The sequence below is a fragment of the Cuculus canorus genome, chromosome 16 (genome assembly GCF_017976375.1).
Source record: "Cuculus canorus isolate bCucCan1 chromosome 16, bCucCan1.pri, whole genome shotgun sequence".
NCBI lineage: Eukaryota > Metazoa > Chordata > Aves > Cuculiformes > Cuculidae > Cuculus > Cuculus canorus.
In genome coordinates this window covers 8,738,945-8,765,975 of record NC_071416.1, presented here as the reverse complement: position 1 = coordinate 8,765,975, position 27,031 = coordinate 8,738,945, and the positions used below count along the sequence as shown (strand labels likewise).

The 27,031-nt window shown below is 57.9% G+C and overlaps 1 protein-coding gene across 2 annotated transcripts; it reads right to left on the bottom strand.

Annotated features, from left to right (window-relative positions):
• Window positions 1-115: 115 nt before the first annotated feature.
• Window positions 116-26,137, bottom strand: LOC104060886 (tyrosine-protein phosphatase non-receptor type substrate 1). 2 transcript variants are annotated; one of them, XM_054081267.1, is made up of 9 exons: window positions 26,001-26,137; window positions 12,113-12,219; window positions 5,106-5,453; window positions 4,605-4,919; window positions 4,139-4,489; window positions 3,775-3,876; window positions 3,078-3,099; window positions 2,278-2,317; window positions 116-1,545 (listed from the first exon to the last, which is right to left on the bottom strand). In XM_054081267.1, the coding sequence occupies exons 2-9, from the start codon at window positions 12,165-12,167 to the stop codon at window positions 1,291-1,293; spliced, it is 1,488 nt and encodes a 495-aa protein (XP_053937242.1). In that variant the 5' UTR covers window positions 12,168-12,219; window positions 26,001-26,137; the 3' UTR covers window positions 116-1,290. The 2 variants fall into 2 exon arrangements, with proteins under 2 accessions (XP_053937242.1, XP_053937241.1); XM_054081266.1 differs by lacking the exon at window positions 26,001-26,137 and having other exon boundaries at window positions 12,113-12,390.
• Between the last annotated feature and the right edge of the window lie 894 nt (window positions 26,138-27,031).

Sequence of the window (27,031 nt, the reverse complement as noted above, 5' to 3'; positions counted from 1 at the left end):
GGTGACCACCCTGAGCACAGGGCCAGGCTGAGGGGTGGGAGCAGCACAGGACTTTTCACTTTTATTATAAAAATACCTTGCAAGCAAAATGAAAAAACAAAAACAAAAAAACCAACCAAACAACAAAAGAATAGGCTGTACAAGCAGTCACAGCGCTCTCAAAGCATCACCAGCCCCCAGGCTCCCCTCCAGCAGCCAGAGGAGCCAGCCCCATGCGTGCCCCACTGCTGCGAGGTGCTGGCCCCATGCAGTGGCCCAGGGAGGGGGCACATAGAAGACACTTGTTCCCCATGGGTGGGATTGGAGGGAGCCTGCCTGGCCCCCCCCCGGCAGAGCCAGGGAGGGTCATGTAAGTCTCTACGGGGTTCAGGGTCTTTATTGAGGCCTCGGTCTTAATTGTGCACATCTTATTCTACTGTTAAGTACACAGCAGCACACCCACGCACAACACAAAACATTGGGGTTTTAGCTCTAAAAATTAACAGTTAGACGTCAAACAGTCAATGTGTTCCACGGTACCTTGCGGGGAGCTCCCGGGGCACCTACAGCGTGACCGGCACGGAGCTGCACGCTTTGTACAAGCCTGGGGCAACGCTGGTGGGTCCCGGCACAGGGCAAGGCTGTGCGGAGGAAGATGCTCGGTGCCGGGGAGCTGTACCTGGAGCCTCCCTGGGCGGAAAGGGCAGGGGAAAGCCTGCAGCTGGGGTTGCCAGCCTTCCCAGCCTCCTTGGCCTTGGTGCGAGACCGAGGTCCCGCCAAAGGGACACTTGGGAAGATAGAGGCAGACACTTCGGTCCTTCCTTTAAAGCCAGAGTTCGGTTTCCAGGCGCCGGCAGCCGGGGAGCCCCAGAAGGCAGCGCAGGGGCATCCATGGGTCCCTGCGGGGTTGGGGCAGTTGCGGATGCCATGCAAGCCTGGCCAGGCAGTGGCATCCCCGTGAGAGCTGGCATGGAGGCACTGTCTCCATTCCTTCAGCCTGGCCGGAGCTTCCGGATGAGATGCTGCTCCACTGGCTGAACTCATCTGTGGGCAATCCTGCACACCGAGCCAGAGCAGTGGCTGGGGAGGATCCCGAAGGGATGGAGCTGGCAGCCCCAAGACCAAGCTGCTTCCAAAAATCAGGTCTTTGCAGATGGGAGCCAACCCTGACATTATTGTGGGCTCCATTTCCACCCTGAATCGCGGGTACCGGAGCGCATCTTCCCATTGCTCTCAGAGCTTCCAAGAAAATCCTCCCAGGCAGGAGCAGGGTGGTTCCCCATGGGGTCCCAGCAGCCGCTGCAGCCCTGTTCATTTCCTCGGGATCTGAACGCTGGCATACTCAGAGGTGGCCTCCTCAGGGCACGGGGCCGGCCGCTTGGGCGCCTTGCTGAGGTGCACCATGTCCAGGTCGGCATAGGTGAGGTTGTCATCGTTGGCGGGCGGGTGGCTGGCCTGGATGCAGGCGTACTCTGACTGCTGGCTCATCTCTGCCATCCGCCGGATGGTCTTCCTCTCTTTGTCGAAGTTCAGGTCCGCGTAGGTCAGGTTGTTTGGGTCAGATTCCTGCATGAGACATCAAGAACTCCTCTGGAGGACAAGCAAGGAGCCCCCGGTGCCCACTCTATGCACCACCCCAAAGCCAATCCTGCTGCAGCTCAATCTGGGACAGCTCAGCCACTGCTTGTATAGGGGGAACGATGCCAGCAGCCAGCCGGGACAAGCCCACAGCAATACTTTTCCCCATGTTATGTCTTCAAATCACCAGCCACCACACCTCTGACAGGCTTCAGAGCCACCACAGCAGCTGCCCCACCCCAGTAGGGGCCAGCCTGCCCGGCAATGCCCACACAGGAGCTGGCAGAGGCTGGGTGGGACAGACAGATTGCTGCTGATCACGACTTTGCTTGTAACTGTGTCATGAAATGCAAAAAATAACTCCACAAATAGCCAGCGTGGCTATGGCACAGCTGGTTCCCCAAGCAGCCCCACCCCAGGCTTCCCTGGGAAGAGGAGGAGGAGGAAGATAGAGGACAAAAGGCAGAATAGATGTTGGGACGCGGCTTCCCCATCCCTAGGACAACTTCTTCTCCCACTCCAGTCACAGTGTGGAGACACTGAGGCGTTTCACTGGGGAACCACCACCCTCCACTGGAGACATCGAGGTGTTTCATGCAGGAACCACCACCCTCCACTGGAGACACCGAGGTGTTTCATGCAGGAACCAGGACTCTCCAGTCCCGCCTCTGGTGCCTCCTGACTCTCTCCCTCATCAGATCCCGGGGCTGAGCAACACACCTGGGTAGTGGCCTCGCTGCTCTTCTCCGGTTCATGTAACCTGAAAGGGGGAACAAACCAAATCAGATCGAATGCCCCTTTGCCTCTTCCCCAGTGAAGGAACAGCCAGGGGGAGGGATATGTGTGTGTTCAGAGGCAAAACAAGGTCCTTGCAGTAGCCTCAAGCAGGACAAGTCCTCACCAAGTGAGCCTTTGTATAGAAATGCATAGAATTGTTTAGGTTGGAAAAGACCTTTAAGCTCAGTGAGTTCAACCGTTAACTCAACTGCCCTCTCCATCACTGAACTGTGTTCCCCAGGCACCACATCCACACAGCTTTTAAACTCCTCCAGGGATGGGGGCTCCATCCTGCCAGTGCCCGAGAACTTCTTCCATGAAGGAATATTTCCTAATATCCAGCATAATCCTCCCCTGGTGCAACTTAGGGCCATTTGCTCTCGTCCCATCACTTGTCACTTGGGAGAAGAGAGCAGCACCCACCTCACCACAACCACCCCAGCTCTGTTGCCCTCCTCTGGACACACTCCAGCCCCTCAATGTCTTTCTTTAAAGACATTTGCTGGTCCAGCTACGCCTCTGCAGGCTGCAGAGCTGATTCCCACCCACTTGTTTGGTACAAGACCACCACGGGGGCAGAACCACAACTGGGGGATCAGTAGAGCCTGGGATTGTCTTCCCTTTCACAACAAACTTTTGGCAATCCAGCTGCACCCTGATCCCAAGGGCCCCTGTTTGCAGGCTGGAGGTAATCAGCTCAGAGGGTGCATGGGTTACTCTGACCAGAGGAGATCAGCACTTACCTAGCAGATGGCGAGCTTTTACCTGCCAGAAGAGAAATAGTTTAGGAATGAAACATTTCAGGAAACTACATAAAACCCCTGCTTCCCCAGGCATGCAGCCCGCACGCAGAGACTGCTGCAAGAGCCCACACACAGCTTCCCAGAGGCAAATGCCTGCCGTGTTCTGGAGGTTCACTCTGTTTCATAGAATGTCCCAAGCTGGAAGAGAGCCACAAGGCTCATGAAGTTCAGCTCCTGTCCCCGCACAGGACAACCACAACATTCACCCCATGGGTCTCAGGGCATTGGCCAAATGCTCCTGGACTATTGTCAGGTTTGGTGCTGTGACTGCTTCCCTGGGAGCTCTTCCCAGGCTCCACCACCCTCTGGGAGAAGAGCCTTGTCCTAACGCCCAAGCTAACCCTCCCCGGCACATCTTCCTGCCATTCCCTTGGGTGTTTCCTGCAGGACTGTTCCTGGCAGAGGGCAGACACTTTAGGTACAAGGAACAACAGCACATTTGACTCTGCTCCTTGCAGGCATTGGCACACAGTGACAACCAGGCAGAGCTTTCCCTACAGCCTGCAAACAACCCGGTCAGCTCTGCTCCATTCTCCCCTTTGGACTAGAGCCACACAGCCAAGCAGTGATGTAAGAGAGACAGACAGTAGAGAGTCGGGATCAGGTTATTCCCTGCTGTGCACTTGGGTTTCCTTACCCTTGCTCTGCTTTGCCCGGATGAGGTAAAGAATCGCAGCCACCAGCAGTGCCAGCACAGTGCAGACCACTCCCACCACGATATAGATGGGGAGCAAATTGTCTGAAACATGAATGAAAAAGGTCACCACAGGCCTGAAAATGCTGGTGCCAACCAAGTCCCTGCAGCCTTATAGCGGGGGTTGGAGTGGCGATGCCTGATGCACCAAGACCAATAGCTCAGTACTTGCCAGCATCACTCCCCCTCAGCCTGCAATACGGGGATTTTGTGTCCTTAAACCAGATTCTGGTAGGACTTTGAGCTTTATCGGGGGGATGACATCCTAAAGCCTCCCCAGCAGGGACCACATCCCAGCAGCTCTCACCATAAGGTGTCTGGAACAGGTCACTCTGTCCCCCCTTGGCTGGAGTGGTGATCCACAGCAGAGCGGTCTCGCTGACGGGGGCCTGGGCATCGTGCACAACCCGGCAGGTGAACGCAGAGCCGTTCTTATCCTCCGTCACATGAACTTCCAACAGGCTCCTCAGCTTGAACAAACCCTGGGGCGTCTTCAATGGCTTGGTGAGGTTTTCCACCTTCACTTCCATCCTGTTCTCCAGCCAGGTGACATCCACATCCGAAGGGTAAAACCCCTCCACGTCGCAGGTGAAGTTGATGGTCTCATTCACCTCAACAGGAGTCCGTGAGTCAATGGCCACACGGACACTGGGGGAAACTGGGAAGAGAAGCAGCTCCTGGTGCCCGGCATCCCCCGGCTCTGCTGCCCACAGGGTGCCTTGTCCCCACCCCGGGACCTGGACACCCCGAGCACAGTTTCCCCCCGGGCTCACCTCGCAGGGCTTCGCTGAGCTGGATCGTCCCCCTCAGCGGGGCCGTCAGCGTGGGGTGCTGCACCTCACAGGCGAGCTGGGAGCGCACGTCGTCGCGCTGCAGCGTCAGTGTCACCGTGCTGGACATGTTGTAGGAGGATTTTGTTCGTGCTGGGGTGATCTGGGGCTGCTGAGCAGAGATGGGGCCCTTGTCCTTGAACCATTTCACATTGATTTCTTCAGGGAAGAACCCTCCGGACGCACAGGTGAAAGGCACCGATTCCCCTGGTGCCACTCTGTGCCCGGGCCCAGACACGACTGGGGGCGTGGGTTTGGCTGTGGGGAGAAGTGTGGGGTCAGCCCGGGCTCTGCCACCCCCGCGGGACTCTCTCCTGGCACCTGAGCCCCTGCCCTGTCCCCCTGTCCCTGAGCAGAGCCCACTGGGCGGGGTGGGATGGGGTCACTGGGGCTGCACCCAGCAGGGCTGGTTCCCCCGGGAGCTGCTCTGGGAGCTCCACTTACCGCGCACAGACACCTCCGTGCCCTTCCCACGCCGAAACTCCTCTTCACCTCGTAGCGTCTTGCGGAACTTCACGCAGTAATAGATGCCGGCATCCTCGGGTTGAACATCCCTGATGTGGATGGTGAAGTCTGTGTTGGACCCATTCACTGCCCTCGTCACACGGGGCGAGGAGCCTGTCTGATCATAAACAACGACCCCACTGTCCCTGCCCTTCAGCCACTTCACGGGGCCAGCAGGACCATCTTCTGATATGGTGCAGGTCAGGGTGATAGTCTGCCCCGCTGGCACCGTCACCGGGTCCTGGGGCTGCTGCAGCTCGAAGTCCTGACCCGCCTGCGCATCCACACCTGGGGAAAAACACACATCAAATCTCATCCTGCACAGCACACCTGGCCTGGCTCTCAGTGCCCTTTCTGGCTGCTGGATGGGCTGAGCACCCTGCTCTGGGTAGTGGCGACCATGGACGATAGGGCTGTGCCAGCGCCAAGGAGCCTGGGAGCCACAGCAGCGGGCACAGCCCTCAGCCTACGGGTCTCAGCAGCGGAGCCAGCCGGAGCTTTGCTAGACAGCCACACATCACACTGTACAGCTAAAACAAGGAGCAAATCCCTGCCGGCATGCTGTGCTGCCTCCCACAGCCGCTCACCTTTGTCAGTCAGGAGGAAACGAGGGCACAGAATACAAGGCGCTCCAAAAGCGAGCTGCCTTTGCACATCTGTTATCACATTTTCTGCACCAAATCTGTCCCATTCCTGCCTCGAATCCAAGCGCCGGTGCAGCGCAGCCATCGGCCAAAGCAGGCAGACGCCATTCCTGCTTGTCACCGACAGAGGAGAGCAGTCCCCTTCGAAGAGTCTCAGTAAAGAGCTCCCTGCTCCCCTGCAAGCTGCTGTGCTAAGTGACAACTGCCTGGGCACCCCTGGGTGCCCATGCTCTTTCCTGCATGCATGGTCAGGCAGGGAGAAAGAGAGGTCTCCAGGGCTCTGCTCGCCCTGCCAGCAATAAAATCCATCTCGGAGGGACCTGCAGCCAGAGCTGGCAGGGACCGGGGGTCCGAGCTCACTGCCGTGCAGGGGAGATGCACCAGGAGCCCCCTGGGACCTGGCGATGCTGCTGCTCCCTTCAAAGCGGCTGGAGCAGCAGAGAGAGCCACCTCATATCCACATGGCTCCTCCAGGGGTTAATTTTGGTACCGCTTGCCATGCCAAACAGTTCTTGTGACTGAATTGAATGAGATCTCAATACAGGTCATTGCTTAAAGGAACATTTTCAAGCAACACAAAAGAACCGCTTAAATTCACCTGCTGACAACCAGGGCCAGGTCCTGCCGAGCACTGTGGACCTAAAGCTGGCAAGTGGCACAGAGAACCGGTGTCACAGCCACACGAAGCCCATTGTATTTGAGTTGGTAAGTCCTGCTACAGCAGCGCTGGGAGTGCATGGACCAGCCTTGCTGGCTGCAGCTGCACCCCACGCTTTTCACACCAGAAAAACCCAGGGCAGCAACAAGACCTGGCACCTCTGTAGCCCCCACCATGCCCAGGATGGGACAAAACCCCTTGGCTGGATGGTCCTGGGAGTCTCCACTGTAGGAGGAGATGCTCTGACCCCTCCAGGTCCTGGCTGGCTCCCATAGAGCCTGAAGAGGATTTTTGGCAGCTGTAAATCCCTTCTGACTTCCAGCAGTATTTGATGCACCCACAGATGTTCTCACTGCCTGCACAATTACTTTATCTCCATGGCCAGAGTTCCCAGGAGTGGAGATTCTCCAAATGCCTCGAGTTAAAGATTTTTTTTGTCCAGAACATTACTGTGCTTCATCCCCAGCACAGCCTGATGCTCACAGCCAAAAGCTTCAGGCTTCGGTGTTCCCCTTCAAATCCATGGCAGCAGCACTCAACACAGAGACAAGTTTGTCCCAGATAACAAGCATAGAAGGACAGAAACCTGTCCACAGGTTTGTGCCACATCCAAGGATATCATCCAGAGTGAGCCTCAGTTTCCCGCATGAGCAGCAGCAGCCTGGGCTTCTGCTCGGTGAGCCTGTGTTGCTGGGGTGTCACTCAAATGTGGGGAACAGCCCTGGAGCAGAGCCTCTGCCCTTGGTGAGGGCTCATGCACCCCATGTGAAGATGCACAGTGGTGACACAGAGCACACACAGCCTGTGCCACTGCTGTGGCATCTCCTGAGCTTCCGTGTCATCTGCTGCCTTCAGACCTTTTGCAAGAAGTGGTTGAGAAATGCACAGAGGAAGTTTAAAAGCACAGAAGCATCATCTGCCTCACATCGCATGCGGATGTGACCCAGGCATGGGACCCGGCACCCCCAGCACGGACTCCTCAGCCCCTTCGCATACCCAGGGCAACTCCGTTGCTAATTGCTCACCGCACCCCGATCAGCAAACAAAGCCTGCGATGCCTCACTGCTCATTAGGAGGTGGCGTTGCAACACAGCAAGGGCTGCGCAGGCTGCGTGCTGCCCTGGGAAGTGGGGGGCCAGGAGCCAGGATCCCTTCCCACCACAGGGACTCTGTGCCCAGTGATGAAACATCGCTTGCTGCTCCCCTCTGCCATCCTGTGTCCCTTCGAGGGTCTCCACGCCAGGGAAAGCTGCCCTGCACCGCCGAGCCTGCACCAGCCAAGCGCTTCCTCTTCATCCTCCCTCTCTCCATCTGTCCATCTCCCTGCAAAGCACACACCGTACCAGAGAGAAGAGAGATGAGGAAAGTGCCTCCTTTGGGGTCCTGGAGCTGACCCCAGGGCTGCAGTGTAGTCAGCGTGAGCAGCACAAGCAGCGTTCAGCTCCAAGGCACGCTCCTCCATTGCAGCTGTGGGATGTCAGAGTAGCATCCATAAAAGCAGCAGGCAGTTAAACTGAGCATGGCTGGATGCAGCCGTGCTTGATACGCCGTGGGAGCTGTAGCTCACCACTACCTCAGCAGAAGGCTCCTGCCTTCCCAGGTTCACAGGGATTTACTTTCGCAGGCAGCGGGGCTGCCTCTCCGAGAGCCCACGTTTGCAGCCAGGCTGCAGATGATCTGTGTGCACCGCCAAGCCCACATCACCTCCTCGCCAGGCAGCGGCGTGTGAGCCGCCTGCCCGCTCCCTGTGCCAAGGGATGTGCAGGCAGGGTGTGCACCGTTGTCCAGCCCGAGCTGCTGCCGCAGGGCCCCTGCCGCACGGGACTTTGCTCCCAGAGCGGCCCCAAGAGCAGCCAGGGAACAAAGGGCTCCGTGCTGTCTGCCAGTAAGCTTCGCTGCAGCTTTCAGCCTCTCCATCCATTGCAGAAAACACTGCATGGCCTCTCAGACAGGGCTAAAATATGTCCTTTTGCTTATTTTTTCCACATGTTCTGTTGTGAGCCACTGCGCTGCTTTAAAGGCTTTCACACACAGCTCTGTTTGGCCAGTGCTCTTCAGATCCCTGCACGCAGGGCTTGCAGATCTATTTATACCCCAGCTCCAGCCAAGATTGTGCCACATTAGCACCACACTGCCTTAACGAGACCCGCTCACACCTCCCAGCCAAGGAGCACTCCAGCCAAGGAGTCCCAGCCAGACCACTCGACTCCTCTGGCCGCCCACCTTGCACCCAACCCTTCACCAGCACCAACCGGACCCACTGCGTGCTCAGAAACACCACCAAATTCCCACAGCAGCAGGTAGAGCGATGCCCCTACCCCCTGGTGATGGGAAATGCAAAGGGGAAGTTGATAGAAAACCCCAGAATATGCAAGTTAAAAAAATGCAAAGTTTCCACTGAAGCTCCTTTCCTCCCTTCCCCCTAAACGCAGCTTCTCCTCGCACCCAGCAGATGATGTCTCTCCTCCTTCCCCTTTCTGGGTGCCTGTCTTGAGGAGCAGCAGGGCCAGGAGCCCAGCCAAGCCCCCTCCCAGCAGGGATTTGCCAGCAGCGTGCAAGCTCCGTACGCTCTTGATGGGCTGGAGCACCAGGACTGGCATGCCAGGGCTCTTTGCGCTGAAAACACATGGGAGACACCAAACTTCTGTCTACGAGCACCAGTTCAACGCAAACTTGCTTCCACCCGCACATTCACAAAACCAGCCAACTACACAATTTGCTCAAACTCTGATTTCAAACCACCTGGAGAGGGAGCAGAATCCCTTTGCCACCAAGACCAAGGGGAGTTTAGGTGCTCTGGCTCTCTAATCTGCTCTATCCTACACTCCTGAATTAGCAAAGGGTTTTAGAGCCCTGAAACTCATCACCTGACAGTTCCCACGTAGATGGGAGCACCCTCACAATGCAGTCCCAGAGCGCTCCCAGCCTGGAGAGGAGGCACAAGCACAGCAGCCCTGCTGCACCCGGTCTGGCAGAGCCTCTCTCCTGTTCTTCAGTTTAATTTGAGAGCAAAACAATCCCTTTCTCACCGCGGTGCAAGTTTCCCATCCCGGTGACACATTTCTTTCCGTATTCCACCTTTTGAAGCATTCGATACCGAACAGATTGCAAGGGGCCAGGGTTTCATTCAGGAGAGGCTGCTTGGATGCTTGCTGGTAAAAATAGATTGGTTTCCTTCTGAAGGAGCCGGGTAAGGAGCTCCAGGATGGCGAGGAGAGGGCGGTGTGCTCCAGAAGCGATGTGCAGCTGGTCCCCGGCATCCGCAGCCCCACAGTCACTCGCTGGAGGAATGGGCCCATGGGCAAAAGAAGCCCAAGAATAATCCTCCTGGAATTTCACCTGCAGCAAAGCTGCCCACAGGGGAAAATAACAGGTGCCGCCTATAAAAAGGGCCTGGAATCTGCAGTTCAGGGCAAGGCAAGAAGAGAGACTCAGGAGTGCTATGCAGATCCCAGAGCAGCTCGGGGATGGCTAAAGGCCATACTGGACATACGTGACATTAGAAGACGCCTCGGATCACACACAGACACCATTTGCGAGCTTCCCTCCTACAGCATTAGCAGAAATCCAGCTTGAAAGCCAAAGCCCCACAACCAAAGAGATTTCCTCTTTAGCAGAGGCTCCAGGAAGCACAGCCGAAAGCCTCCACTGAGAAGCGCCTGCACAGAAGGGTTCTGCACAGCACAGGTTTTGCAATTTGGCTTCTCAGCATCTCTTTGCCCTCCAGGAAGATCTGCTGCAGGACCTTCCCTTTTGCTCGTGCAGAAGTGCTGTCAGCAGCCTTGGCCAGCTCTTCTGGAGTTTAGGCTTAGTTTGAGCCATGGTCCAGGAGTGCTTCACCAAATGGAAAAGATCACAGAATCATTTGGTTGGAAAAGAGCTTTGAGATCAAGTCCAGCCATACCTGTCCACCACTGAACCAAATCCCCAAGCACTTCATCCACCCATCTTTTAAACTCCTTCAGGGACAGGGACTCCACCACTGTCCTGGACAGCCTCTGCCTGAGCCCAAGAACCCTTTCCATGAAGGAATATCTCTTAATATCCAGTCTAATCCCCCTCCAGTAGAACTTGAAGCCACTTCCTCTCATCCTATCACTTGTTACTTGGGAGAAGATCTGTGTGCGTGCACTTGAAATCAGAGATGTAAAGCACTCTGCAACCCAGGGCTTTCTGTCCCAGGATGGTTCTCTCAATGGCTGGCTTGGGAAAATGGGGTTCCTACTCCAAGGCCACGTTTAATTAAACTCAGGAGCTTTGCTCGAGCCGTTCTTTTGTGGCAGGAAATTGCAGCAGTTCACTGAGAAGCTGCGCTCGCCGCCAAAGCCTTCTTGGCTTCCAGCAACCGGGAGTTTTCAGCTTGGGGCCAACACTTCTCAGTTGTGATCAGGCAACTCAAAGCAAGGAGTGTTGTGCTGAAAGCATTTGCTTTCCGCTCAAGTTTGTGCACAACTCGCTGTCCAAGTAAAGCTTCCATGGTAAATATTTCCCATAGGCCTGGAAGAGCATCGTTTTCCCCAACGCGGGATGGTGTTTCACCCATGGGGGAGCCTGGGCTGGGCTATTTGTAGTGGAATCTGAGTGAAAAGGGTGAAATTAGGATAGGTAGCAAGGTGCTCCTGAACATCCATTGCTATTGGCCCAAGCTCCAGCCCTCTCCAGAGTTACAGACAGCGCTGGGCGAGGAGGACAGCGATCCCTTAGCTGGATCACCTCAGGCAAACAGGACCTAAAGGAAACCTCCTAGAAAGGAAACCTCCTTGAAAGCAGCAGCCACCACAGGGCTTCGTTCCTGGTGGGGTGAGAAACTTCTCCCTACTAGGAAGGGAAGGGAAACAGCCAGGGAGCGGCACACACTTTCATTGACCCTTCTCATGCTGCATCTCCAAGCTTCTACAGGGGACCGGTGGAGCCCCAAGCCCCGAGGAAGGCTGGGGCACACAGAGAACTGGCAGAAGGAGCCTGGGGGGACTCAGGGCCGGGGCTCACAGCAGGGCTGGATGGTGCAAGGCGCATGGGAGGATGGTGAAATCCCACTCCTTTGGTGCTCAACAGTTGGGCAGAGCAGCAAGAACGGCATATTGCTGAGGTAAAGCAGAAGGTAGCCAGAAAAAAAAGTTCCAGGCAGCCTAGAGCCTCCCCTTGCCCGCTCTGCCATCCTTTCCATCTCTGGGCAGTCTCAGAGTGGGAATTTTGGCTGCTTGCAGAGATTTGCCTCTCCTGTAGCTGGCAGGGGGTGCTAGCAAATGGGTGGAAACAACATGCCTCTTCACGTCCCTGATTAATTTCCTTGTCTAGCTGGAAAGGGGAATGTCTGCCTTCAAGTTTGCTTCTAGAGGAGCAGCCGAGCCAGGAGGGCCCTGCAGAATCGCCTCGCTCCCATCGCCACGCTCTAGGTCATCGCGGAGAAAGGTCAAACACCAAACGTGCGGGCCGAGATGGCATCATGTCGTGTACCGGAGGTGTGCAGCAGAGGGAAGGGAAAGGAGGGAGGGAAAAGGAGAGGAAAAAGAGCCAAAACATCCTAAACCACCAGGGCGAAAGCAAACTCCCCCCCAAGGGACCAGGGCGAAAGCAAACCCCCCCCCCCCCCAAGGACCAGGACAGCTGGAGGGGCGCAGGGAGCAGGTCGCAGCCTGGCTTACCTGGCAGGACGAGCAGCAGCAGGCAGGTCAGTGGCCAGGGGGAAAGTGGCTCCATCCTCGGCTCTGGGAAGCAGAGATTAGAGGGGGTTCGGCGCTTTTAGGGTTTTCTAACACCGAAAAAAAAAAAAAAATAAATAAATAAAAATAAAGCAGAATTGCAGCTGGAGAAGGAGGAAATCGCCCTTCTAAGCCCCAAAATGAGGAAGGAGGGAGGCGGGAGCCCCGCTGCGGGCGGGGAGCGCACACGGAGCCGCGGGTCCCCAGCGCCGGAGCCGCCCCCGCCGCGCCGCCCCCCGCCGTTGCCGTGGCACCGGGGCGGGATGGGGCCGGCCCCGAGCACCGACACCCCCTGCCCCTCCCCTCGGCTCCGAGCAGCCGCTTTCCCGGCGGCGGGGGCTGCAGCGCCCGGCTCGGGGCTGGAAGGTCACCCCGGTGCGCCGCTGCCTTAAGGTGGGCTGGCGGAGACACGGGGCTGGGGACCCGCATCCCTCCGCCCCCAGGACCCGGTGACCGCATCGCATCCCCCGGGACCGGCATCCCTCCACCCCGAGGACCCGGTGACCGCATCGCATCCCCCGGGACCGGCATCCCTCCACCCCCAGGACCAGCAGCCGTTCGCTCTCCCCAGCCCAGACCCGGTCCTGGCATCACACCCCCCTGGGACTGGAATCCATCCTCCCCCCCCCAAGGACCCAATGCCTGGCATCCCACCCCCAGAACCTAGAATCCCATCTCCCAGGACCAGCATCTATCCCTACCAACACCACCACCATCCCTCCCCCGCCTCTCCCCCCCCACCCCCCCACCACCCAGGACCCAGTTCCTGGCATCCATTCCCCTGGGACCAGCATCCCCACACCTCACACCGGGACCGGGGCCACAAATCCCATCCCACTCCCACCAGGATCTGGGCCCCAGCACCTCCCTCCCTGGCCTGCTCCCGTGCAGTCATCCCCATCCCGTAGTCCAGGACCAGCGTCCAGCATCGGCATTCCCTCTCCCTGCCCTGGGAGCCACCACCACCCCAGGACTGGGGGTCAGCATCCATCTCCAGGACTGATGCCCAGCATCAGCATCCCCCTACCCCAGATCTTTGGCCCCCCCAAAGGACTGCTGCCCAGCATTCCTCCCGCTGAGGCCCAGTACCCCAGTATCCCTCCAGCAGGCAGAATGCAGGAAGCAGCTGGGGCAGAGGAAGGATGGTTGAGTGGCCTCAGCACTGCACCGGGGTCCCCTCGCTTGCCACGGGCTTCCTGTGCCATGGCCAGCACAGCCACCGCCACAGCACTGGAGGTGGGGGCAGAGCTCAAGGGTGCTCCTAGGCACACAGGACATTTTGTGCCACTCAAGAAGGGACCATGCAAGGCCAGCAGCCGAGCCAGGAGAGCCCATGGCAGGGTAGAAGCAGCATTTTGGAGGTGCCAACATCCCAGGTTAGCCAACGAGGGTCAGACGGAGAAAGGAGAGGGCTCTGGTGCAGAACTGGCAGCTGCTGGAGGGGGAATGCAGAGAGAGAAGAGATACCTGCACTCTGCTGTTCTTGCAGGGGCACTCTTTGAGTCACACCCTGAAGGCATCTCCTGACATCGAGGAGAACAGGAGTAGTAGGAGCCTGTCCTAAGGGAGAGGACAGGAGCCTGCACAGGGAGAGGCAGCAGCTCAAGGACAAGGCAGCTGCAATGGGAGAGGAGGAAGCATCTGGATGCGAATATCCATGGGACATGTGTCCCTGCACTGCTCAGCTTCTCCCTGACACAAAGTCCCTCCCAGGGGAGGCACAAGGACACATTCTCCGCTGTCTGCATCTGCTGCAACTTCTCCCACCACCCATGGTCACTTCGGTAAGATCAGGACAGGGACCAGCTTGTTCCCCCGTGCCCTACCTGGGCAGTCACCTGCAGCCAGATGTGATGCTGGCAGGTCCTGAACGCACCCCTCCGCTTTCCCCTCCTTCTTCCCAGGTCAGGATACAGCCCACTGCAGATGGGGGCTGAGCGCCCAGCACTCCCAGGTAGCACTCAGCATCCCCCACCCACCCCACAGTACCCCCAGCAGCACAGATCGCACCCAACTGCTCTCCCAGACCGCACAGAGTCCCGAGGGCAGCGTTGGGTGCAGTGCTGTGTCGTGATGTGCCAGGGGTCCAGCTCTCAGCTCCCTCCTCCCTCCCCGGCAGCCGCTGGGGCTGTCAGCTTTATTTAGAGCTTCGCACAAACAAACAGCAGAGCTATCTGAAGTGACTTGGCACCATCAATCTGCACACGGCGTCAGCCTGCGCGCGTTCCCATCCTCGCCAGCCTCCCCCTCGGCCCCAGCTACACCCATGTGCTGCATCCAGGCTTTATGTAGCTCACTTTGCTGCTGGGAGCTGGGACTGGCCTCCCCAGGCATCTGCACTGCATCTCCCTCTGGGACACCCCCTTCCCCTCCAGCAGCTGGAGCTGCACTCAAGCACCTCAGCCAGTGCTGCTCCTGCAGCAAAATAAATAATCACAAAACGGTTTGTGGTGGAAGCAAACTCAAAGCCCATCCAGTTCCACCCCCTGCCATGGGCAGGGACACCTCCCACTGGATCAATCTGCCCCAAGCCCCATCCAACCTGGCCTTGAACACCTCCAGGGATGGGGCAGCCACCACTGCTCTGGGCAACCTGGGCCAGGGCCTCCCCACCCTCACAGCAAAACATTTCCCCCCAAGATGTCATCTCAATTTCCCCCTCTTTCAGCTCAAAACCTTCCCCCTCATCCTATCCCTGCCCTCCCTGATCAAGAGCCCCTCCACAGCTTTCCTGGAGCCCCTTTCAGTCCTGGAAGCTGTTCTAGGCTCTCCCTGAAGCCTTCTCTTCTCCATGCTGAACAACCCCAACTCCCCCTCCCTGGTTCTCATATAGGAGGTCCTTCAGCTCTCAGATCATCTCCACGGCCTCTCCTGGACTCATTCTAACAGATCTGGGTCTTTCTTATGTTGAAGACTCGGTGGCCAGTGCTGGTCCCGGGGAGCCCAGTGCAGCCACTGCTTTTATTTTCCCTTCGCACAGCTGATGAGCGTGTGAGGAAGGAGCCGGACCCAGGGGAGCCATTGAGTTTGGCCTTTTGCATGTGCAGCGTGGTACAGAAAGAATTGCTTTGCTCAGGGATCGGACAAGGGGATTAGCAGAGGGTTGTGGGAACCTCGCAGCCATTCTGCCGTGAGCAGTGCATCCCACCCAGAGTCTGGGAGTAGCACCCGCAGGGTGAGTGGGTGCCAAGCAAGAAGGAGGGTGCTGGGAATGCCAGGAAGAAGAGAAATAATGGATGAAGAACAGAAGTGGTGGCTGCCCCATCACTGGAGGGGTTCAAGGCCAGGTTGAATGGGGCTTGGAGCAACCTGATCCAGCGGGAGGTGTCCCTGCCCATGGCAGAGGGTAGGACTGGACGGGCTTTGAGGTCCCTTCCAAGTCAAACCGTTCTATGATTCTATCACACGCTGCAGCCATTCACAGCCACTTTCCTGGTTATTTTTAAATGGAAGCACAGTTCCTGAAGCCCTGGCTGGCTGCAGCCTGTCTGGGCTGTTCTCCCGCTCAGCGTTGAAGGTTGAGACAACCTGTTTTGAGGCGATTACAAAGTGGAGACAGCCCGTACGCAAGCAGCCGCCGCAGAGCGCTTGGGAATGAAAGTTAGAGCTTAAAAAAGCTCTGCAAGAGAAGGTACCACGGCAGAGCAGATGGTGCAGCGTGAGCTTCCTGGGAAGAGCTGCTATTGCTCCCCATTAGGAAGCATATGGGCAGGCTCAGCTGCCTTCCCTCCTGCCCACGGCCCTTCCACTCAGCATCGCAGGGGCCGCTCGATCATGGCAGGGTTTGGGGGACCCACCCTGCGACGGGAGCCCCTGCCCTGCAGACAAGCGATGAACCTGGGGGAAGAGGAGTCTCCTTCGGACGCCTGAGATGCATTGAGATGCAGGATTTCAGAAGGCACAGCAACATCATTAGGAGCTTCCTTCTGCACCAAACACCCACGGCGAGCAGGAGGCTGCTGCGCCGCTTGGCAGGGCGGGCAGCACTGCCAGACTCCTTGTGCTGCCAGCGGGCAGCCGGGCTGCGCTCGCTCTTGCGGCATCTTCATCCTTCATCTCAAAACCACTGCTCCTGCAGAGATGAGTTTGGAGCCCTGGGAGCTGTATAGCAGCTGGCGTGGGGGACCGGGACAGCATTTCAAGAGAGCTTTTCAAGAATGAGTTGATTTTCACGGCTTTGAGGCACAGTAAGGATCTTGCATCATGCTGCCAGCACCCATTTGGGGAAGGCATGTGTCCCAGCCGGTCTGGGCCAGGCTCACCCAGCCCTGCGGGTTTGGGTGCTGAAGGGGAAGCTGGGCAAAGCAGGGCAAAGGCTCTGGCCAGACCTGTCGCTGCTCCCAGCGAGGACCAGCAGCCCAACATGCCTTTGCGTTTCCCCTTTTCAGCTGGGCAGCTCTGTGTGGGCAGCAGGACTGTCTGAGCAAGTGGCTTCCTCCTCAGAAGGAGGAGGAAGGGATCCTTCCCCCATAGGAAAGCTCAGAAAGAGGTCCAAGTCCAGAAAAGCCCAAAAACGACCCTCCTGTCTGAGTCCAGAAGCATCCAAGAGGAGCAATTACAGTCTCGCCAGGGCAATCCCAGCTGCAAGTCTTGTAGCACTGGTTTTGCACACACTACTCTTTCATCCCCTAATTAGCAGCCTGTCTGATCCCCTCCCAGCAGCGAGGGCCCACGGGGACAGCGGTGCCTCTCTTTGCTGGAAGGGGATCCACAGCTGATGGAGACGGGAAGAAGTTTCAGTTCCTGCCCCATGGTGCCAATCCTGGGCCTGTTAATGAGCCACATTTCACTAATGATGGAGGTGACTGCAGTTCTTCCCCTACCTGGGATATTTCCCCTCAGGATCTCTGCTCCCCAGCTCCAGACCAGCATGGTACAGCACAGCGGGAAGGTCATCTACAGCATGACCCACTGGCCATGTTGCACCAGGACACAGCAGCTCTTGTGGGCTCAGCGCAGCCTCAAACCCAAACCAACAGGGAAAGCTTAGAGATAAGCATAGAGAAAACACCAATACTTTGGATATCAGCCTAGAAAACACCCTTAAACCCGTATCCAGCAGCACTGTTTTGGGGCCACAGCTGCAGAACCATGCCCAAGCACCAGCGGTTAGTCAACACCCATGGGAGCCCTCCACAATAAACCCAAATAATGCATTGTGCATCCACGCCAAGGCACTTGGGGTGCAGGGACTCACTGCCCCAGGGAAGGCGAGAGCCACCCAATCATACTCCGGCCCAGACTCAGCCCCAAAATACAACCCAGCCCAGGCCCAGCACCCTCAAAAGATGCTGCTTTCATAGCTCACCACAACAAGATGAGGTGTGCGACCACATCAGAAAGCCAAGCCCAGCCCCAGCGCCCGCACACGGTCTGCTCTGGCGCACAAAAGCCAGATCAGCCTCCCCACAGCCAGAGAGCAACACATGCACGGGGCTGTGTATGCTCATCCCATCTGTCCTGTAGCTCCAAAGCCAAGTCTCACAACCCATTCAAGCTAGGTGGACTTATCCTACAGCCCTCTCGCTACTCCCCACTACCCATCAGGCTTTGGAGTTACCACCCTTGCAGGGCTTTTAGCTGGGAGGGATCCACACAAATGCCTTCTAAAGTTGGTAGCACCAATTACACTGCTGATATTTAGGGCTTCCAGCACAACAAATGGAGCTTCAGCTTCATTAGGTACCATGCCAATTTAATCCAAGACATCCAGTACAGAAGGAGCTTAAATTAGTTTAGCTGATGTTAACTTCTAACAAGCAATACGTTAATAGGAGGATGGAAAGAAGTGACCCACAGCCTGTTTGCGAGGGGTGGTGCACAGCAACGACCGAGGCAAACCCAGGCCCAGGGAAGGGACAAAGGCAGCAGACACTCATGATAGGAGCACCCAAGCCCTGAAAACACCTATTTAAGAAGCAGGGGCGTGTATCGTACCTGTCTGCTCACCAAATGCTCCTTCTGCATCTCCCACCACCATCATAAACACCTTACAGCTGGAAATAGGGGCAATCAGCCACCCCCTTATGTGCGAGAAGCCCTGAGGGGGGGTAATGAGGTGCAGGTGCTTCTTCAAGGCTGCAGTTGCCAGAAGAGAGGTGGGGGTGGGCTGTGGAGGCTGCTGTGTGAGCAACTTGTGCATGGGCTTTGCCCCTGCCCTCTTCAGAGGCTCAGGGGACCTGTCTGTAATTGCCTCAGTTGAGATTTTTGGTGTGCTTTAGGGCTGTGGTGAGACATCCCAGGTCCTTGGCTGAGTTCCTGGGCCCTGGTGGTGCAGATGGTGCTGGGGTCAAGAAGGGAGGAGGCACTGCCTGGTGTGAGGGATTTACCAAGGAAGCCTCCGCACAAGTCGTCCCGCTGTTCCCGCAGCCCCCTCTGGGAGCTGGGGTCCTGATCGCAGCCCACTTTACTTGAGTGGCACTTGAGTGCTTTGCTGGGATCATCTGAGCCACTCTAAGTCCCAAAAATCACTTCCAGGGAGGATGAGGGAGGGGATGGCAACACTGCCCGCCCTGCGCTGCTCTGCAGGGTGGAGTGATGCTCTGAGTGCCCTCACAGCTTCGCTCACCATCACAGTGGTGGCAGAGCCCGGCCAGCATCACACCGACCACCACCACCCACTGAGGAGAGAGAAGCACGTGAGCTGCAGTGAGGGCCGTATCCACACCACGGCTCACCCACCCCCGGGCTCCATTGCCCCGGGTTTCAGCAGCAGCAGCAGAGCCTGTCCAGCATCAGACCAAGCACCGCCATCCACTGAGCAAAATGAGAACCGTGTGAGTTGCAGCGAGGGCTGTATCCTCACCACGGCTCACCCCACGCCATCGCCCTGGGCTTTGGCAGCATCAGCAGAGCCCGGATGGCATCAGACCAAGTGCCACCATCCACCGAGCAAAATGAGAAGTGTGTGGGCAGCAGCGAGGGCCGTATCCTCACCATGTCTTGCCCATCCAAGGGTCACGCAATGCTCCAGGGCTGCACCCCCCCTGCGGGTTCCGCACACTGGGTAACTCAGTCAGGCTTCCTTAATGCAACCCGCTTTTGACTGAGGGAATTCCTCCTGGCTGTGTCAGAGCAGGAAAGGTGGTTTATATCCTGTGCCTGGCCTGGAAGCGGCCTCGGCTGACCTGGAGGCTACGGGCAGAGGGATGGGGATCGATTTAGGGTGAAACTGCTGACAGGCTGCGAAAATGCAGCTGCAGAAGTGGCTCGGAAGGATGGATGTGGCAAGGCCAGCGCTTGCTGCCTGCTCGGCTGCTGTAAGCACTCAGAGGGCTGCGATGACCTTTGTTCACAGGCAGGATCCTGCCCCTTGCTCTGGAGGAGAATTTGCCAGCTGGCTGTGGGTGCAGTGGCCAAGCAAAGCCTGAGCAGTCCCGTGCTGCAGCCTTCTGGGTCCAGGGACCTGGGAATGAGGCAGCTCCCACCCAGCTCACTCACTGTGGGGCACAGGGTGGCCTCAGTCCTGCAGCCCTTGTGCCAGCTGCAAAGCCTGGGGGCTCTGGGGGATATCCTCACTGGCTGAGGGGCACAGCCAGGGCTGCCCTGGTTCTTGTGGGCTCCAGAGCCGCGGGCAGACCTGGTACCACCGTGGCAGTTGAGTGGTGCCCACCTAGGACCCATCCCCACCTGGGCTGGACATGGAAACACAGTAGGGGGTTATTTGCATTCAGGAATGCTCAGCCCTGGGAGGGATGTGCTGGGAAGGGGAGGGCAGGCAGGGGCAGCCAGGGAGCTCCAGACACGCAGGGGACATTTCGAAGCTGGCTGTTAGTCGGTGATGGCTTCTGGGAGCTCTCCGAGCCGAAGCCCCCCGCTCTGGAAGGGGACGCTCCGCACTGTGCTGGCCCACAGGGATGTGGCGCAGTGCTGGTACCCAGATCCCCACCATGCAGAGGCAGCCCCTCAGCCAAATCTATGTGCTGGGAACTGACGGGAGGCCTTGTCGTGCTGATGCCAGCCAAATTTCCTTTGCCTTCTCAAGCCCCTGCAGCTGTGGCTCTCCCAGACAGGCCAGCTCCCTGCCAGAGCTGCTAGTGGTTCCTGCATTGGATGCAGCCTGTCCTCCTCCAGCTGCTCCCCGCTCTGAACTTGAGGGTTGCCAGTGCCATGTCCATGCCCAGAGCCGGTCTGGAGCTGTTTGGGACAGCCTGGAGGACAAAGACTGCAGGGGCACTGCTGTGGGTGGGTGGCGTGCAGGCTGTGGGAATGCAGGTGGGAACAGCGACTGCCTTCAAGCCACAGCTGCATGGAGTGATGCTAGAGAAGACCTTGGTCTCCCCTTGGCGGTACCGCTAGGACCATGGTGGGGTGAGGAGCCTGGTTGAGGGAAGAGTGATATCATCTCAGTTTTATTCTTTCTTTTTTTTTTTTTTTTCTGCATCCTCTCAAAGTTCTTTGTTGATTGCAAATTGTTATCATGAAAGCGCATCCAATGCTGCAGTAGCAGATAATGCTCCCCGCGCTCCCAGCCATGGCTGCTGTAACTCATTGCTGGCTGGGCTGCCTGATAAAGACCTGCGGCAGCTGCAGATCAAAATAAAAATGCTAACGTGGGGGGATTTATCATGTTAAGCTATCTCAGCCCGTCGCTTTCTGCTCGTCAGAGCACCGGGACGGCTGTGGAGCTTTGAAGCCCAGGCTTGGTGGGGGGATTGGTGCTGTCGGACCTTGCTGGCCAGGATTTTTGCACATCCAGAGCTGGGGAGAAGCCCCAGTGCCAGGTGGAGTGGGGTGATGGGGTGTGGGAGACCCGGTGTAACCCCGCAGCACCCCTTACTGAGCACTATTAATGAGGGTGTCAAGTGATAACGGTGTGGCCAAAGTTATTTATGGAAGTGCCATATCTAATGCATCATAGCAGATACTGCAATTGCACGGCAGCTGGGATGCAGTGGGGACGCAGCCCCCAAAATGACTAGACCCAGCCATGGGGGGGGTGGGGGGATTCTGCTGCCCTGATCAGCCCTCAGCACCACCAGCGCCGTCCCCAGCCCTGACACTGGGCTGTCCTTGTGGTGGCTGTCCCTGCACTGTCCCCACAGCAGCTTCACAGTGCAGGGACTGCGTGCTGGAGCGTGGAGCTGTTTGCTTTGGCCCCATTGAGACCAGGCACTCCCAGCTCCAAGGGGCCGTGCTGGTCCTGCTGCTTGGAGTGCAAGGAAAAATGCTTCTGCAAAGCCTTTGTGTTGGTTTGTCTTTTTTTTTTTTTCCCAAAGCTGAAGGGCAACAAAAAGCACAAGGATTAATTCCGGCTCTGTAAGATCCATCATGCTCCCGGTGACTGCATCGGTCCCAAGGGTTCGCCCTGGCCCCAATACGGGGCTGCAAATGAGAACTGTGAAAAGCTCTGCCTACCCTAGAGGTTGGCCAGTGGGTGGCACGGCGTGGCCAGGAGCCAGGAGACCCCCGGATCTGCAGAGGGGGATCCGGGACCTGGAGGGGCTGATTGGGGGGGGGCTAACAGGTTTAGAAACCATGGCATGGGATTATCTCCCAGCAGCTGTGACCAGAGCTGTCTGAGTGCAGACACACGTTGGCACCGGCTGGTGACTGCTGGGGGGGGGGGGTCCTGCGTGTGGGAAACTTGGTCTGCGTGTGGGAAACCTGGTCTGTGTGTGCATGCATTAGTGTTCGCATGCACGTGCCCCCGTGCCTGTGTGTGCACGCACGTGCAGCAGCCACGGCCCTGGCACGGGGCGGTAGGCAGACAGCGCATGGGGCTGCTGGCCTGGTGGCAATGCAGGAGATGAGCCATGGCCTGATGGCTGTCAGCTCCACACTGGCTCTTGGGTGCCAGGAGGGAACCCCGAGAGCCGGCGGCCACAAGCGGGAGAGATGCTTCAGCCTTCGGTGCGGCCCTTAACAGCAGCTCCTGACTGCCGGCGTTAATGACATTCACCCAATTAGTGGCTGCGAGCTCTGCCTAGCCCGAAGGATTAGCAAACGAAATCATCATCCCAAGGCGTAAGCAGTTAACGCCGCTAATTAGTCATCGCGTGAATCCTAACCCTCGCACCAACCCGGGCGCACGGCGGCACTGCGGGCAGGGGCTGCCTCCGTTGGCTCCTCAAGCGGGAGCTGTTTACAGGGAATTTGCCGGGCTCAGGGATACGTTATTTTCACATGTTCCCATGGTTACCAATACCATTATAAAATTAAGCTTGAACCTCGCAGGAGAAATGGATCGGTCAGAAGCAATTATTATAGCGAGTGCATTGTTGATCCCGCCTTAATGCCTACTCCGCGGCCGGCAACGAGGGGCTGAGCCCGGCAATGGACCACGGCTGGGGCAATGGATCCCAGCTGGAGCGAAGGGGCTTGGCTGGAGTAATGGAGCCCAGCCGGAACGATGAAGCCCAGTTGGCGCAAAGGAGGTCCCCGCTGAAGGCTCTGCTGGGGCCACATCCTGCTCATGGGCACATCGCTGGGCCAAGGCGCCAAGCAGGCTGCAGAAACACCAGGCTGACCTGGCCACACCGCATCGGGAGCCACCAGCACAGCCTCTCCGAGCTGGCAGCACCATTGGGCACGTCTGGGGTGAACAAAAGCCCGCTGAGAGCGCGCTTTCATCCCACTCCATGGCTCGCTCGCACAGCGCCTGCTTTCCCCTTCCTCCTGCCTCTCTAAATATTTTTCTCTTCCCTGCACTTCTCCTCACAGGGACACTTGTGCCACACTCGAAGCGCTGCCAGCACCGGGGACGCTGCCAAGCGCAGCCGAGCATTAAGGTTGCTCTGTGCCAGGAGGAGCAGGGAGCCCTGGGACCCCCCGCAGTGTCCTGCCCTTGCTGCCTGGGAATGCCCTGCACTACCCTTGGGAAGGGGAGGCTCCCCAAAGGGTTTCCCCATCCCAACCAGCAGCCCCCAGTTTTTTTTCCCTGGACAAATGCCCTGGAGCATCGCCAGGAGCGTGCTAAGCTCTCTCTGGGCACGAAGCATGCATAGACATTGAGGGGACTGGGACAGCTCTGATGTGTCACCAACAGCTGATCTGACATGAAGAGCCCCGAATATCCTCGGTGCAGGCGGGACACCCCTCCTGTCCCCCTGGACCCTCTCTCAGGTGCTGGCAGGACCGAGCACCGCAGCGCAACCTGCCCTCCCCATGCCAGCTCTGGAGCGCTGCTGTCACTGAGCAATGTCCCATCAAACACTGAAAGCACAAAGTGAGCCTTTCTTAAGCACTGTGTGTTCCTGTTCATCCCACGGTCCTGGAAAACCTTCTTTAATGATTGCCAGAGAGAGCCTTGGCCTCCACGACACCCTGCAGCGAAGGACCGCGCGGGCCAAAGGAGTGTTGGGCGCAAAGGAATTCCTTTGAAACCTGTTTGACATTTTCATTTTCTCTGCCTTCGAAAGAAGAGATGGAGAATGGCCAGAAGGCAGCCCCCAACCACCCCACATCCCCTCAGTTCCAGGGATTTAAAGAAAATGATTCCAGGTCAGGCAGAGAGGCTCCTAGTAACAATAGCTGCAAGAGCACAACCTCCTATTAGACATCAGAGAATCCCCAGAGACAAACCTCTTCCAATCACCTCTACCTCAGTTCAAAGCCCCTCAAAACCCCTCAGTTCACTTCCTCAGGGCCGCAGGGCCAGGCTGTGGCGTGGGCACTGCCAGGTAGTGCCTGGGGGCCACCTCCTCCCTGAACCCCACATGGGTCCCGCAGGGTGCCCCGATGCCATGGGGGGTATCCTGTACCGTGGGGTTCAGGGGCGCTGTGCTTGGGGTCTGGAGAATCTCTGCTGTGCTGGCGAGAGCCCTCGCTGCCTCCGGAGGCTGCGGGGAGGATGAGGCTGGCAGTGAGGCTGCAGCACCAAAACAGTTCCTATGACAACCCGAAATCCCAGACCTGTTTGTCCTCTTTAACAGAAATCCACAACAACCCTGAACCTGGGGAATAAGAGTCAATAAGTACGATGTGAAAGAAATCAGGAACAGGGTAAAGATGTCACCCTTTTACTTCAGCCTCACTCCTTGCCTTCCAACGGAAAGCCTGAAGAACAGGGACCTGCAAAGGGCGAGCTGGTGGGTTCGGAACTGATGTGAGCTGGTTCGGCTGTGGAGCATCCGAGCGTCTCCCTCCCGTCCCCTCTGCTGGCAGAAGCACAGCCTGGGGCAGGGAGTGGGCACCGGGGAGACACAGGTGGCATTTCTTGGGAATATTCAAATTATCCCTACGATCCTCTCGCCCTTTCCAGGCACCTCTGAGCACCCTAGACCTTCCTCCAGCTCCTCGTGCTGCTCCACATCCACGTTCTGGCACATCATCCTCATGGCATCACAGGGTCCCCATGGCATCGTGGGTTCCCCAGTGATGTCTCTGTGGGTTTGGGTGCTCTTGGACCCATGGCTGTTTGGCTAATGCTGATGTGCCCGTATCTCCCCAGGGATAGGGTTGTGGCCACCATGGGATGGAGATAGGGACAGGGATGGGGACAGAGCAGGAGCAGCCCAGGAGGTATCCAAGCATGAGGGCATCTTAGGCAGAGACAGCCACAAACCAGCCTTGGCTGGAGCCACTTTCCCATCAGCCACTGGAGTGAACAAGCTGGAGCAATGCCGGCTGCCAGGAGCCACGATGGCCCTCGTGCACCCATCTCTGCGAGGGGCACTGCCAGTGTGGGGAGCTCTGTGCTTCTCCGCGCAGAGCTGGAGCATCCCAGGGCATGGCACGAGGCATTTATCCCTGTCTCTCCCCTTTTCTCCTTGCTTGGCCCAGGCTCCAGCACAAACTCAGCTTTGTCCTCTCCCTCTCCAGCACTGCCAGCCCTCTCCTCTCCCCCTGGGACAACACGAGACGCCCGCATCCCCCCTGCTTCACCCAGCCCCCTGCACTAGATGAGACCATGCTCTTCCTCAGCGTTAATTAAACCATTGCTGCCCTCCCCTCGCTGCCGGGCCAGCCTTGTCTGTCAGTCACGCTTTCTGAACTAATTGTGCTCTGTTGTTCCATGTTTTTCTTTGGAAGCTCATGCTCCCTGCTGGCTCTCGGCACAGCCCATACTTCCCACGCTGGCTCCCCTGCGTGGCACAAACCACCAGCCCTGCCAACTCTCTCACCTCGGCACCTCCAGGAGCCGTTTCCCACCTCCCAGGGCCAGTACGGGGGCAGATGCTGGAGAAGCCCTCGAGCGCTCTTGGCCCTTCCCTAGCTTCTGCTTCCCACCTCTCCGCAGGGCGGGGGTCTGCGCAGCCCTCCCTCCCCAGCACAGCCCCTCAGCCCTGTTGCTTGGCTTTGCCATCCCACAAGGCTCCAGCACCAGGCTCACACATCGTGTGGCAGAAAACCCTGGTTAAAACTCCACCACCACCCATGCACCGGGAGCTTCTCGCCGTGACGGGGGCTGCAGCTGGGCCTGTTTGCCCAGACATGGTGCCATGGTCTCATCCACCCCACGGCACCCTCACCCTGGCACAGTGACATCCTGCGTGCCTGGGTGTGGGATCCAGCGCTGGGACTCAGCCCAAACCCTGGATGGGACACGGCCCAAATCCCAGCTGGAGTGTTCCCTCCTTGCTGGGACATCAAGACTCTCCCCACCACCCATCCAGCCACCATCTCTGCTCTGTACAGCAACGAAACCACCGTTGCTCAGCCCTGGCTGTGGGCAGGAGGAACGCACAGCGGGCACAGCATCGCCCTGTGAGCTCTCGACTCGGCACACACTCCTGCATTTCCCACTCGAGCACCCAACGAGATGTGGCACCCGGCAGCACCAGGAAACCGCCATGGACAAGCAGTAAATCCCTGACCCCAGCGTCGCCCAGTGCTGCCCCCCAAGCAAGTCAGTGCTCCCCGAGCGAGCTGCTGCCCGGCGCACTCCTACCTTGTGTCCGTGCTCGGGCGCCTGTTTGTGCTTTCACTGCCGGCACACCCCGGGCTGGAGGCTTAAAAGATTTTCCTTTAATAACCACCAAATCCCTCCCCTGGGCAGTAAAGCCGTAGGCTTGGGCCCTTTCCTAGGTGCTCCAAGGTGCTCGCTGCTTTGCATATGCTTGTATCGAACTGGATTTCCCTCCTCCTGACACAGCCCGGTGCTCAAAAAGACGTAAATCCCCTCGAATTTAATTTCCCTCTGTCTGCGAGGTCTATCCCCGGTTTCGGTCTCACCCACATATTTTACATACTCCTGCTCATAATCCTGCTATGAGCTTTCCGCGTTCTCTGTGACAAAGAGACGGGTAACCCGTGTCCTGCCACCACCTTGGCTGAGACATGAGCCGTGGCTCCGCTCGGGATCTGGCACTGCCAGGGGCTTCACGGCAGCATCCCCAAACCCCAGTGCCTCGCTGCCGTGGGGCAGAGGGAACCAGGCTGGGGCTGGGCACTGGAGTGGCAGTGATGGGCCCCTGCGCTGGGAACCCCCCACTGCACCCACAGTGTGCTGAGAGCCCTCAAGGGGTCCCTGAGAACAAAATGACCCCAAACTGCCCCCAGGGATTTTTCTTCAGCCATGCAAATGAATGTCAGGAGTGGCTGCTCTCCCCTGGTAACAATTCTCTCCCGGAGATGGCTCCCCTGGGTGCTCACACGCTGCTGCTTCACGCTGTCTTATTTCACTTCTCCTTTTTGATTTCACAGTAAAAAGTAGATCTAATTTGGAAAAGGGCAACTGCAGCAGCTTTCAAGGTTACGGACAGCAGTGGCAGCAGAAACAGCGGGTTCCTCTGCCTGAAAAGCGTGTTCCGCCCTCAGCCTGCGCCTGCGAAAGGGGGTGTTTGGTTGCGGTGGTGCACGGCGTGGCGGGAGCGCCTGCCCCCACGGGTGGGTGCGTGTGTGCACATCGCACCAGAGCCAGCCTGCAGCAGCGCCTGGCGGGGAGCCCGCAGCTTCCTGCCACCGCTCCTCTGCGTCCTC